This window comes from Xyrauchen texanus, chromosome 35, assembly GCF_025860055.1.
Source record: "Xyrauchen texanus isolate HMW12.3.18 chromosome 35, RBS_HiC_50CHRs, whole genome shotgun sequence".
Lineage (NCBI taxonomy): Eukaryota > Metazoa > Chordata > Actinopteri > Cypriniformes > Catostomidae > Xyrauchen > Xyrauchen texanus.
In genome coordinates this window covers 28400278-28413421 of record NC_068310.1, presented here as the reverse complement: position 1 = coordinate 28413421, position 13144 = coordinate 28400278, and the positions used below count along the sequence as shown (strand labels likewise).

The 13144-nt window shown below is 37.3% G+C and overlaps 1 protein-coding gene across 1 annotated transcript in view; it reads left to right on the top strand.

The window, feature by feature from the left end:
• Positions 1-13144, top strand: part of LOC127628802 (PH-interacting protein-like) — a 49054-nt gene that overhangs the window by 25432 nt on the left and 10478 nt on the right. Inside the window, exons 14-24 of the mRNA XM_052105708.1 lie at positions 5544-5700; positions 6284-6418; positions 6703-6831; positions 6971-7196; positions 7358-7477; positions 8897-9080; positions 10632-10737; positions 11135-11266; positions 12202-12296; positions 12409-12622; positions 13015-13128. Of these exons, the coding sequence (XP_051961668.1) occupies positions 5544-5700; positions 6284-6418; positions 6703-6831; positions 6971-7196; positions 7358-7477; positions 8897-9080; positions 10632-10737; positions 11135-11266; positions 12202-12296; positions 12409-12622; positions 13015-13128 (1612 nt within the window). The remainder of the gene's footprint in view (positions 1-5543; positions 5701-6283; positions 6419-6702; positions 6832-6970; positions 7197-7357; positions 7478-8896; positions 9081-10631; positions 10738-11134; positions 11267-12201; positions 12297-12408; positions 12623-13014; positions 13129-13144) is intronic.

Here is a 13144-nt window from a genome sequence, read left to right as displayed (position 1 = left end):
GGAGCCCCTGAAGTGCACCACTGTCTAGCTAATAATAGAATCACCATCCAACTCCACTATTGGATTACATTTGGAAAGCTGTTTCCTTTTATAATAATACAAATAATTATTATTATCTAAACTCATAAAATAAAACCCATTCAAAATCATAAATTTACAAAGTCAGTGAATTAAATTTCTTCATTATACAAAAACTGAGCTCTCAACTGTCTGCATCTAAAATTTCTAGTTAGCATAATAAAGGTTCTGTAAATAAATACATTTGAGCTGTGATAAAAATATTACTATGAATGTTTTCATCTTTCAAAAAAAATAAATAAATGTGAAGGTGGAAAAGAAGTATAATGTTTACTTTTATGCATTGACTAGACACTTTTTTCAAAAGCAACTTGCGTTCAAGATTTTATCAGTACGTGTGTTTCCTGGGAATCAAACCCATGACCTTGATCTAGCTAGCACCATGCTTTGCCACTTGAGCACTAGAAACACTGTTGCACCGTACAAGTCGCTGAGAGTGAATCTGTAAGGAGTTTTGTCTCATTTGTTTCCTTTTATGCATGGCTATTAGATTTATCATGTGCACTGTTGCTCAGCAAATATAGATTTTGTGCTGAATTTGAGTGGTTGACTCAGTACAGGATTAATATTGAACTGAATGTAACCTTACAAGTTAAGTAGCAAAAATGACATGATTGATTAAAAAACATATTCCTGTTTTTCTTATTTCCAATTGAAATATTTTCAGATGTTATATTTTCTTTCTGAATATATTGAGTGTTGCCCAGCCTGCCACTCTGCAGATGTCTGCTAGAGAGGTGCCATTGGCCAGCGCCCACGAGGATGGCACACTCCTTGTAGAGTATGCTCAAATCTGCAAGGGGGTGGGCATGGCCTGGGTCTGGTAGGCGAACGCAATGGCATCCACGATTCAGTGGGCAAGCCTCTGTTTGGAGACAGCATTCCCTTTCCACTGTGTTTCTTTCAAAACACTGCTTCATAAAGCTTCGAAACCTTTATGAATCATTTGTTTCGAACCAATGCTTCGGAGCGCGTATTAAACTGGGCAAGTCACGTGATTTCAGCAAATGAGGCTTTGTTACGTCATACTTTTTCGAAACTGTGCAGTTGATCCAACAGTGAAACAGTGAATCTGTATTAAATGCAGTCTGTAACTGATCTGGGGTTAGTTCAACAATAACTTAGGTGTATAAAATCAGACAGATTCAAAGAAGAGTTGCTGATTTTATATCAGTCATTTTAATTTTCCTGTCAATCACTTTGAGTTGTGTTCCCAAAAAAATGCAAATCAAAATGTTGTTTGTGAGAAAGAAATTTATGAGAGACAAAGAGATTTTGTGACATTTTAAGAGTTTTGTTTGTTTTACAAAAGGTGAATCGGAATTTCAACTATTGTACATCATAACACACCTTCTCTATCTATTTTTGGATTTAGTTCACCCAATTTCAGATGTTAGGAATGCTGCATAGTGTAGCTGTTAATGCACTCAACATGTTCTTTTAAGCACTTGATGTGTGAGTTCAAGTCTCTTCAAGTATCTTATTACAATAAAGTTTCTTTTTCAAATGTTTATTGCAGTTTGTCAAAGCATAAATATTTTGAAATATTTTTTGTTTGTTTGTTTTTTACAAAACAAAGTGTTGTTTTAGAATAAAAAATATATATTGTTTGGTATTTTAAATAATTTTTAAACATTAATCCTAAAAAGGCCAATTTATATGAGAAGGGCTACATATTCTGCAAATATTCAGATCTGTTTATTCCAGGATATTGTAGACAATCATGAAATAAATATGACAAATAGAGCAGGGCAGTAAATACATTTTAATGTATTGTGTTATTGTAGCTGATTTTAATTCATCTTCTCATTGAATTTATATGGTTGTGAACAGCAGATGTCCTCAGAGTGCAGTGTTACGAGTGCTTCGAAACATTGAATAATTTTCAGAAACACTTGGTTCAATTGACTCTGAAATGGTTCATTTCTGCCATCACTAGTTTACAGGGCAGCCCATATATGCTCTCCCGCTCCCATGAAACGCATATAGGGACTGTAGCAAACTGTGGAAGGTGCTGCATCCTTTGATTGGTCAAAAACCTATGACAAAGCATTGAGAAAGGAGAGGAGCTCCATTGCCACCATTTTTAAACAAATCTAGCTGCTAGACTGCTTCTCAGAGGATTGCGCTAATTTTACAATTATCTTAACAGTAATAACATTTAACAAACAAAGAATCCAAAGAGAATCACCCATTTCACATATGTGTGTGTTTGTGATTTCATTGGAAGACACGTTTTGAGTTTTCATCGCATCTGTACTGTTTGTATTGTGTGACTATACAGAATATAAAGTGATTTCTGGATTACTACATCAAATTTATCCTGGTATGAGGGATATAAATAATTAGATGTTTATCGAGTGAGTAATTGAGCTTTATTGTACAGTTTACATGAAGGAAGTATTGCATGCCTGATACTGTGTTGTTAACTTGCATCAAGACTTTTAAGTCAATGAGTGAGTATTTTAGGACAGTAATTTATGTTGAGTCATAAAAGCCTTTATTGTGAAAGATAGTGGTGATAAATAGGTTTATATTGCATTTTCAACATGTTGTCTGTTGAGTTCAGCGTTTGCTGCACGGGTAAACAGCCCTTTCACCGCCTCGTCTCTCCTTTCACCCTGGCTGCAGCACACACATGCCTCACGCGCCCAGTTTAAACTGTAACCTGAAGACACAGGCTGTGTTCGAAAACTGGAAAAAGCTGCCTTCAGAGGCTGTATAAGGTGCTTTATAAAACATCCAAAACCATTAACTGATTAGGCAACTGCCTACATTTTCCAATGCTGCCAAAGTTTGTGTAAAACAGTCCTAAACAAATAAAAGTGTAGCTCTGATCCTGGCGTCCTCTGTCACGTTGTTGATTTTGTTGTTGTTGCTATTGAATAGAGTGTGCAAAAAAACTCACAAGAAAAATGGTTGATACTACATGACGTCACTAAGGGGGTTACTTTGTTGAGTGCGAATTCAACAGGGGAAATGTCTCTATGATTGTGCCGTTCCTTTTAAGAGTTCTCATCTAGAAATTTTCTAAGGGAAAAGTACCGTGACTGTAGGTGGGAAAGGGACTTTTTACAATGGAAGTGAATAGGGACAGTCCGTAAACATTAAAATACTATTTTCAAAAGTATAGCAACAAGAAGTAAACAATATGTGTTAACATGACTTTAGTGTGAAAACAAATCACTTTTTTTCGGTGTAGTTATATCCAATTTTACAATTTAGTTGCCTAGACGATGTAATCTCAACAAACCCTAAAATGACTGTAAAAACTGATGATATAAACAACTTTACAGCTCAAATAATACATGAGTTGTAACAGAATAATTAATGTACAGTGAGGCAAAAAAGTATTTGATCCCCTGCTGATTTTGTACGTTTGCCCACTGACAAAGAAATTATCAGTCTATAATTTTAGTGGTAGGATACTTTGAACAGTGAGAGACAGAATAACAAGAAACAAATCCAGAAAACCGCATGTCAAAAACTTTATAAATTAAATTGCATTTTAATGAGGGAAATAAGTATTCAACCCCCTCTCAATCAGAGATTTCTGGCTCCCAGGTGTCTTTTATACAGGTAACGAGCTGGGATTAGGAGCACGCTCTTAAAGGGAGTGCTCCTAATCTCAGCTTGTTACCTGTATAAAAAAGCACATGTACAGGCCTGTCTGAAGTTTGCCAATGAACATCTGAATGATTCAAAAGGCCAATGAAAAGTTGGCGAACAGAATTTGCATGTCCCGCCCCAGACCTACGGGTATAAAAGGCGGGGATCGTACATCTGTTCAGTCAGATTCATTCTTCGGAGCTGAGCGGTTGTGTGAGACATTCACTACTGTTCCTTTCACCACTAAGAGCATTGCTGTTGGATCCTACGGTGCATTACCAGCGGCTTTCCCCTTCTCGTTTATGAATGGTTCATGTTCTCATTGCGAGAGCGTGAGCATGGCAACGTTGTGGTTGTGGCTTTCCTTCCTTAAAGGAAATGCCACTCCATCCGCCCCCCGCATCGTGCCTTCTTCCCACAGGATTTAGGCCGACCCGGCTGGCGATGGATGCACCTTTGGGGAGTTCGCCGGGTAAATCCCTGTGGACCACCCGCCCCCCCACACGCTCGTTTGCTTCGCCTCACTAAGACCTCCTCCTCAGTCACTAACCTGCCCCCTGCCGGGTACGCAGAGCAAGGTAAGTGCTTTGAGTCTTTCCTCAGCACACATGCCTCAGGACGCAACTTTGCCTCCTGAGGCAACACTACATGCTCCCCACCGCTGCGAAGCCCCACCAGGTACGTCAAACTTGATCGTCCCCTTAGTGCCCCCCGCTCGCTTACGCTTTCCAACCCGTCATGCTGGGGATCTGATTCGGCTACGCAGTTCAATTCGCCAGGCACTCGCCCCATTTCAGCGGTATCCGCTCCACTTTGGTGCACAGCGAGAACGCCAGCACCCTACGGGTGGAAATCGCAACCCTTCTACTCAAGGACGCGATAGAGCCTGTCTCTCCAGCCGAGATGAAGAAGGGTTTCTACAGCCCTTACTTCAACGTACCCAAAAAAGGAGGTGGGTTGATCTCATGATTTCATGTCCCGCTCTCTCCTTTCATACAAACACAACTGGTGCTATCGTGCGTCTCTGTTGTAGTTATCGATTGTATTGAAATGAAATTGGAGGACTTCAGAATTTGTATTGGACGATTGTTTTTTAGACTGCAATGGATTATAATATAATTAAAGAACAGTTACAATTTTAAAACATTCATCTCAAATCACTATTTCATGTCCCCATGATTATTTGAAAAGCTGTGTATTAGTGGTATGAATGTACATCACTTAAATGCCACACGTATTTGTTATATGTTACTGTCTTGTTTTATTGTTCGTTTGACTTGGCTCAAAGTGATGCACTTGCTAGGAAATTTTCTTTGCATTAGCTTGCGTTTTTTACAAGTGAGATAAGAAATTATTTCAACCCAATTAAATATTGTGTTATTAACTATTTACTTAGTTTCATCCCTATTACCAACATTATGCCACAGATGCTGTCAATTGAGCTTAACTTGTATTAAACTCAGAATATTCCTTTAAATTTATGTGGAATTCACCTTTATATAGGATTCTTCCATTCAAACTGAAACTAGACTCTAGGCTTGTTCTAGACAACTTTTTTTGATCTGTCATAATATGTTATAGTCAATGAAAAAAGGTTTGTTCTGTAGTAAGGGCTGTATTGTGGTCAGGATGATAAGAATGAGAGTAAATTTAATACAGAGAGAGAAGCTAAAGGACAAACATTGACAAAAGCTAGTTAAAGACTGGTTATTTTATATTTTTATGTTGGAATGTATATGTGTCTTGTGTACATTGATGTTTAAAAGGCGGTCAGCTGCAAAGAAAGTTAGAAATGTCACTCTTTATTTACCCTTGCAAACTTCCTTTCTTTCTGTCCTTCTTTATCTGTTGTACAGCAAGTACAATCCACCACCTATTGAGGACAAAGTTACCAAACTCAAAGTCACTATGGTGGCCTGGGATTGCCATGACAACACAGTCATCACCGCTGCCAACAACTTGACATTGAAAGTGTGGAACTCCTACACAGGGCACCTCATTCATGTAATGATGGTAAGAGTGTGCAGATCTCACCAGAACGAATTAAAGGAGGCAATAACAGAAGAATTACGCTGTCATCACTGCAAGTGTTTTCAATATTCCAAAATTATAGTTGTGAAAACTATTCTCTATACTAATTCCAGTACCGGGCAAAAAAATTATATACTACTGAACACACTCCTTTATTTAAAAAGTTAAATATTACTATAAATATTTTTAAAACTATATTAAAACAATGGCAAGTTTTCTTGAAGTATTTCTGAATTAAGTAATCATTGCTTGACATTTTCAAGTAATTATCAAAGACCAGTAATCAAATGGAAAGATTTCAGTTTAAGAATCAAGTGTTCAAGTAAACAATCAGAACATGAATTTTATTTTCAGAAAATTCAGAATAAATATATAAAAATAATCAAATGAAAAAATAAAAGTACTTATATATTAGTCAGTTTTCACTGTATACTTATTAGACATAATTATGTGTCAAAGCTACTAAAGCCAAGAGCAGTATGTGTTACCAAAGTACCAGTATTTTTGACATCCCTAATCATGACTATTCATCAGTGAGATCATGTGGGTGTGTGTGCCCTAACAGGGGCATGAGGACGAGGTCTTTGTGTTGGAGCCACATCCATTTGATTCCAGAGTGCTCTTTTCTGCTGGGCATGATGGGAATGCCATAGTCTGGGATCTGGCAAGAGGAGTCAAAATACGTTCTTACTTTAACATGGTAAACTAAACATTTATTTTGTCACATCTTATCACAGGTTTCACCAAAACAACTTAATGCAATACTGTTTACCCCATGAAACTGACCTTTCTATGCCTCCATCTCTTTCTTGCAATATTGTACTAGTCAAGAGGATCTTTGTAATTGCTTTATGTTTGATTTCCTGTGTTTGTTTCATTAGGTCCAGGCTTCAATGAAATAGGTTACTTATCTGTAGTTGACTATTTATTGGTGTTTAATGTGCCTCATAGACTTCTTCTCTACATTGTTGTGTGTATGTTTAGATTGAGGGTCAGGGTCACGGCGCAGTGTTTGACTGTAAGTGTTCACCCGATGGACAGAACTTTGCTTGCACAGACTCGCATGGTCACCTGCTTATCTTTGGCTTTGGGTCTAGCAGCAGATATGACAAGGTACTGAAAGCCTATGTCTGTTATTATGTGAAAATGGCTGATATTAAAATGTGTCAATATCTGTAAAATGTATATCCTTTATTTAGATAGTCTGTGTGAATTTATTGGTATTGAATATATCTGTTGGTCTGTCCTCCAGATAGCTGATCAGATGTTCTTCCACACTGATTATCGGCCGCTGATCCGTGACGCCCATAACTTTGTGCTGGACGAACAGACACAGCAGGCTCCTCACCTCATGCCCCCGCCATTCCTGGTGGACGTGGACGGGAATCCTCACCCTCCACGTTACCAGCGACTGGTTCTAGGCAGAGAGAACTGCAGAGAGGAGCAGCTCATTCCACAAATGGGTCTCACATCATCAGGTAAAAACACACACACGAAAACAGACAGTTTCTCTTTTTTTCCTTTCTTTGTTTTCATCACTTACATTAATAATTAACCTTCTGTTTACACTCAACTTTTATAAGCACACACCTACAATCTGTCACTGAACACTAAGAAAGTGTCTCGTTTTGTCTCTCAGGGCTGAATCAGGTGGTTAGTCAGCAGGCTGCAGAAGGCTCTAGTCCGCTTGATAATATGATCCAGAGACTACAGCAAGAGCAGGACCAGAGACTGGGGTCTGACACCAGAACCAATAGAGGTAATGCTCATGCACAGCAAGTGTTATACATCAAAAGTCTTGTTTTTCATTTCTATAAAGTGCTAAAAGTACCACAGGTTGTCACGTGAACAAAATTTCAGTAGTTGATAGCATTACAATGACATTTTCACAATTCTGATACCTCATAAGAAACCCATCACAAATGAACATGCTATTGACTACATTCATTTATTTAAAAAGTTAAATACTAATATTATTATTAACAAATGATATCTAAAGAATGGCATGTAGCCAAGAAGTATTTATCAATTACGTAAACATTGTCTTTTTAACTCTTTCCCTGCCAAACACGGAATTTTCCGTGTTTTATGAAAAAACGCTTCCCCGCCAAACACGGAATTTTCCGTGTTTCCGTGTTTTAGGTGTTATACGGTAAGGAAGACCCCTGCGCATGTTTTGAAAGAGTACGCAACTCTTTGATCAAAGAAACAGACTGTGATCGTCTCAAACATGAAGAAGTGGAGTATTGAGAAGCTCAAAATATCAGACATAAACATGCCTTTTTCTCAGCTTTTTGTCTGAAATGTTGTTTTTTGACAAAACCTACCTCTGTTCAAGTCGCAATAAAAAATGAACAAATGAAGATAAAATAAAATATTCTGCGGGCTATTAAAGTTTAGCGAAAATCGTCAAAAACCCTGGCGGTGGCTGGCAACTTTTTTTTAAAAACGCTGGCGGGGAAAGAGTTAATGAACTATTTTAGTTAACATTCATATATTTAAAACAAAACAAAAAAATACCAAAACTATCAATATCAAATAAAACTGGGATTATCAGGGAATTTTAAAATGAGATTTCCAGATATGGAAAATGTATGTAAATTAGTTAAATATTTTAAGTCATGGACATTTCTGTAATTAATAATATAATTTTTTTGTTATGCTGTATATTTAATTGTCTAGAAATTGTGAGTGAGGTCTGTATAGAATGTTTTTTAAAAACCCTTATCCAGTATATGAACTACTGGATAAATCCTGTGAAAGCATTGGAAATTCATTGGTCAAAAAATCTGGGAAACCTGTATATTATATTATATTACAAAATAGACTTACAAAAGACGCGAAAACTTAAGATTTGTCCCATCAGTGTTGTTTTATAAGAGTTCGTTCGACTCACTGTTGTGTGTTTGTTTGTAGTGTAATGTCCCCCCGCTGGACACATTGCAAGGGTTCTGCTCTCTAACCAGTGTTCAGAACTCATACGAAGCTGAATAAAATAAAATGTCAGAATCTAATGTCAAATCGGTACATGCCTTAATCATGATTAAGAATAAATTAACATGTTATCCATTTGAAATTAAACGCATACATATTCACACGTTAATGTTGACAGCACAAATTATATTATTATATGTGATTATGTGGGTGGCATGTCTGATTTGTGTGTATGTGTGTGTAGGATCCGTCAGTTCCCCAACAGAAGTCTCTTCTCCTCCTAACGTGGGGCTGAGGCGGAGCGGACAGATTGAAGGTGTTCGGCAGATGCACAGTAATGCGCCACGCAGTGAGATCGCCACAGAGAGAGACCTGGTGGCCTGGAGCCGAAGGGTCCTTGTACCTGAACTTTCACCAGCCATAGCCTGGTAAAATACACACATATATATATATATATATATATATTGATTAGGGCTGAAATGATTAGTCGACGTTATTGTCAACGTTGACAATTAATAATTGTCTACAAAACTATCTGTTGACGAATAGTCGTTTGATCTCATTTAACACAACATGAAATAATTTCAAACACTAATGATGCGGGAGAGCAGCACTTGAGTTGCGCTTTATTGAGGAGAGGAAGAAAGAACAGCTCACAGTCCTGATGCACTCCAAACTTTCCAAACAGATTAAGGTGATGTAGATCGCATAGTAATTATAATACAAAAATGCTAAATAAGTAAATACAGAAGCAGCGCTGTCGTGACGTGAAATAAACACAGCTGTACATGGCGTTCCGCTGAAGCAAAATTGACCTGTCAGAGCATCCAAAAAGGAAACACCCTGGCATTATATAGTTAATGCATCCTTTATTGAAGTTCATATAATAAGGAAGCGGTTTGTATAAATAAGCTCAAACTCTGAATCTGGCATTTATTTATGCGGTCAGAGCCTAAACAGCGCTAAAGCACATTTACTTTAGGAGCTATACTGCAGTAGATAAAAATGTTATTGGAGAATGTTGAATATAATATTTCATATTTTATAATGTCTAAAAATCTTTCAAACAAGAGACTTTTACCTGAGAAGCAACATATAAGATATTTAGACTTTCTTTCAGAGAATGTATCTTGAATATAAGTATATTTGATCTATTCTGCACTGGCAGAAGTATAAACAAGGGAAAAATTTCACTTATAGGCCTATTCAAGATACATTCTTTCAAAGCAAGTCAAAATATCTTCTATGTTGCGTCTCAAGTAAATGTCTATTCTTATAAGGATTTTTAGATCATTTTAAATGGAAAATAAGACAAAAACACTTGATAACAATATAATTTTTTGCAGTAATTTTATTAAATGAATTAAACATTAAAAAAATCCAAGTATTTTTTCCTTTTATTTCAGTGCATGTCATTTAGAGGTATTTTTAAAAGATGATTTTGTCCTCTTTATTGTAAGTAAGCATGTTTAATACAACTGTGGCAGGGCGGAGGGCAGGGCCGGGTTGTGATCCTACACACCTGGTACCGTATTAGGCTAATTATGCCTCCGTGAGGGTTAAAGGTCGACTTGCAGAGGATCGTGCAGGAGAGAGAGATTGTTAACGGACATGTCCGTCATGTGTGTGTTTATGTTGTCTTTTAAGTTTATCATTAAAACTATTATTTACATTGTCAAGCCGGTTCTCGCCTCCTCCTTTCCATTGATCCCGGCACAAGCTGAATAGTCGGTTAAGATCTAATGATTAATCATTGCATTAATCGCAGAATAGTCGAATAATCATTCTAATAATCATCAGATTAGTTGATTATCAAAATAATCGTTAGTTGCAGCCCTAATATTGATTATCTTTGTGGCCCACAGGATAATACATATACACATTTTAAACTTTCACACACACAGGTTCTTTTCATTTTGATCCAGTTTGACAAAGATGAAGTGTTGCTGACACTCCTGTGTGTCTGTTTGCGAATGCAGTAAGCAGGAGGTGTGGCGTACAGGTAAAGGAGAGGAGGAGATCAACATCTACAGATCAGAAAGGAGGAGACGCTGTATACACAGCCGAGAAAACCGAGAAAACCGGGTAACAAACAGAACACAATTAATCTAAATATTAGTCATTAGGTTGAAATCTTACACCAAAATCTTTATTTACATTTACATAAACACTTTATTTTTATGTTTATTTAAAGTGTAGCAAACCTCTGACCTGTGCTGATTAACAAGATATTAATTAACAATATTTTCACCATTTCAAGAGAATGCAGTCATGTTACTGTGTACTTCCAAAATCCACTTATGCTCTATGGCTGTGTGAACTAAACAGATGAACAAGTGTTTGCATACATGCACATGCACACATACAACACAACGGCATACACTGCCAAACTTGTGTCCTGTTAAATGTATCTTAATGAATTGTTGCTGTTTAACATGCTAATATATGATATATGTACTTAGGTTTGCATTTCTTATATCAGCATGCTATAGAAAGTACAGTGGAGGAGGGGCGGCGTCACCAGGGCAACCAGCACAACTACCATACACGTTTGGCAGTGGAGGAGACGAGTCGGCAGAGTGAACCCAACGAGGAAGAGCACAGCGCCTCTGAGGTACTGAATGAGGATGGTGTGTCCCTTTGGGGAAGTTAGTGTACCATCTGTATGTTTCCTTAGCATGAGTGTTCCATCATTAGTGTCAGTGTCATACTGTCACTGCAATATAAAAACAAGAACATTTAATAATGCATCACAATGAACCTTTTAACATTGAGTCAGAATTATTGTACTGTGATCCGACATTTATTCTTACTCATGTGATTAACATTTTTTGCCAAGCTATTCATTATATCATCAAAAAAGTCTTAAATATGAAGTCTTTTTGCGCAAATTTTTTTTGGCATAGTTTTTCTTCTCTCGCTTAGTCACATTGGATGGTGTCAACAAGTTTCAAAGCCGAAGTGTGTCACTTTTTCGGAGTTAAAATACTTTCTCCTATCCCAGCTTATTATGCGGAGACAACTATAAGTAAGGTTGATTTCGTTGAAAACTGTAAGCACTGTGTCTCTTTGGCACTCGAATAACTGCTCTGTTTGTTTTGAATGGCTCCTCCAGCCCGACAAAGCAACATTGCCTCAACAAATGGCGTAAGTTTGACTGTCTGTTTGTGTGATCAGGGGGGTTGTTGAAAAAAGATGTTTGAAAACAATGTTTATTTTTGCAATTCTGTTTGGTGACACAAGTTGTGCAGAAATTACACACCTCAGCTTTAAAAATGCAGTGTGCAACTGCAGAATAGCAAAGTTTATTTATTTCCAAAGCCCGACATTTGTGTGAGGTTGCTTGAGCTGCAATGATTATTCTTGTAATTCCGTTGGGTGCCGCTAGTAGTGCAGAAATTACACACCTTTAGGTGTTGATTTGAAAACCAGATGTCATCTTAAATGTTATGATTATATTGAAACCAGATGCTTAAGGCATCATTTCTGTGAATTATGTTAAAAGTGTGCAGTTTTCCTCAGTGTCTATTCCTCTTTGTTGGTTTTTAGGGAGAGGCAGATGTAAGACCTCCAGAGAGCAGAGAATCATCAGAAGAGGAGAGAGAGAAAAAAGAACCCTGGCCTGATGACAACAGCAGCTCCAGGTAAATGTTCATTACCCTCAAACCTAATAAGACACAGTGCTGTATATCTGACTCAGTCATAATACAGATTTATTATGCATATCCTCTTATATTTGAGTGCATATATTCACAGTGAGTACTCTAGCGATTATTCAGACTGGATGGCAGATGCTGGCATCAACCTCGAACCGCCTAAGAAGACCGTTGTGAAGAAAAAGAAGAAAAATGCCAGCAGCTCGGAAGAAGATGGAGAGAAGAAGAAAGCGTCCAAGAAGGAGAGGAGAAAAGAAAAGCAAGACAAAGATGAAGCACTACCAAAGAAAAAAAAGCCAAAGGAGAAACGGAAGGTCAGTGGTCCTTATTATGTATATCAAATATACAGCAAACTTTGCACCCATATAATGATCCACTGTAAATTTATTTTAAGATGTTTTTTAATATCATTAATAAACAATACTTGGAAAAATCTTTCATGCTTTATTGAAACACTTATATTAGCCAGTTAACATCTTTGATATGTTAATAATGATAAGTTTGATATAGAACGATATCATAGCAATATTGGAGTGAGAAAAACACAATGCCCTGACCTTATAAAAACTCTCCAGGCCAAATCACGCAACTTGATTGCCTGCTTTGCACTGCTCATATACTCTGTTCCAGATTTGTGCTTGAATACTGTTCTGTTTTAAAGTAGAGTCTGAGCTTGGCTTTAAATGTGTGTGTTTTATGTGTTCAGAGGATACCTGAACTCCAGAACCAGGGTTTGACATTAGAGGAATGGTTACCATTGCCCTGGATCACAGACACAATGCCACGGAGATGCCCCTTTACCCCACAAATGGGCGATGAGGTGGAAAAATAAATAC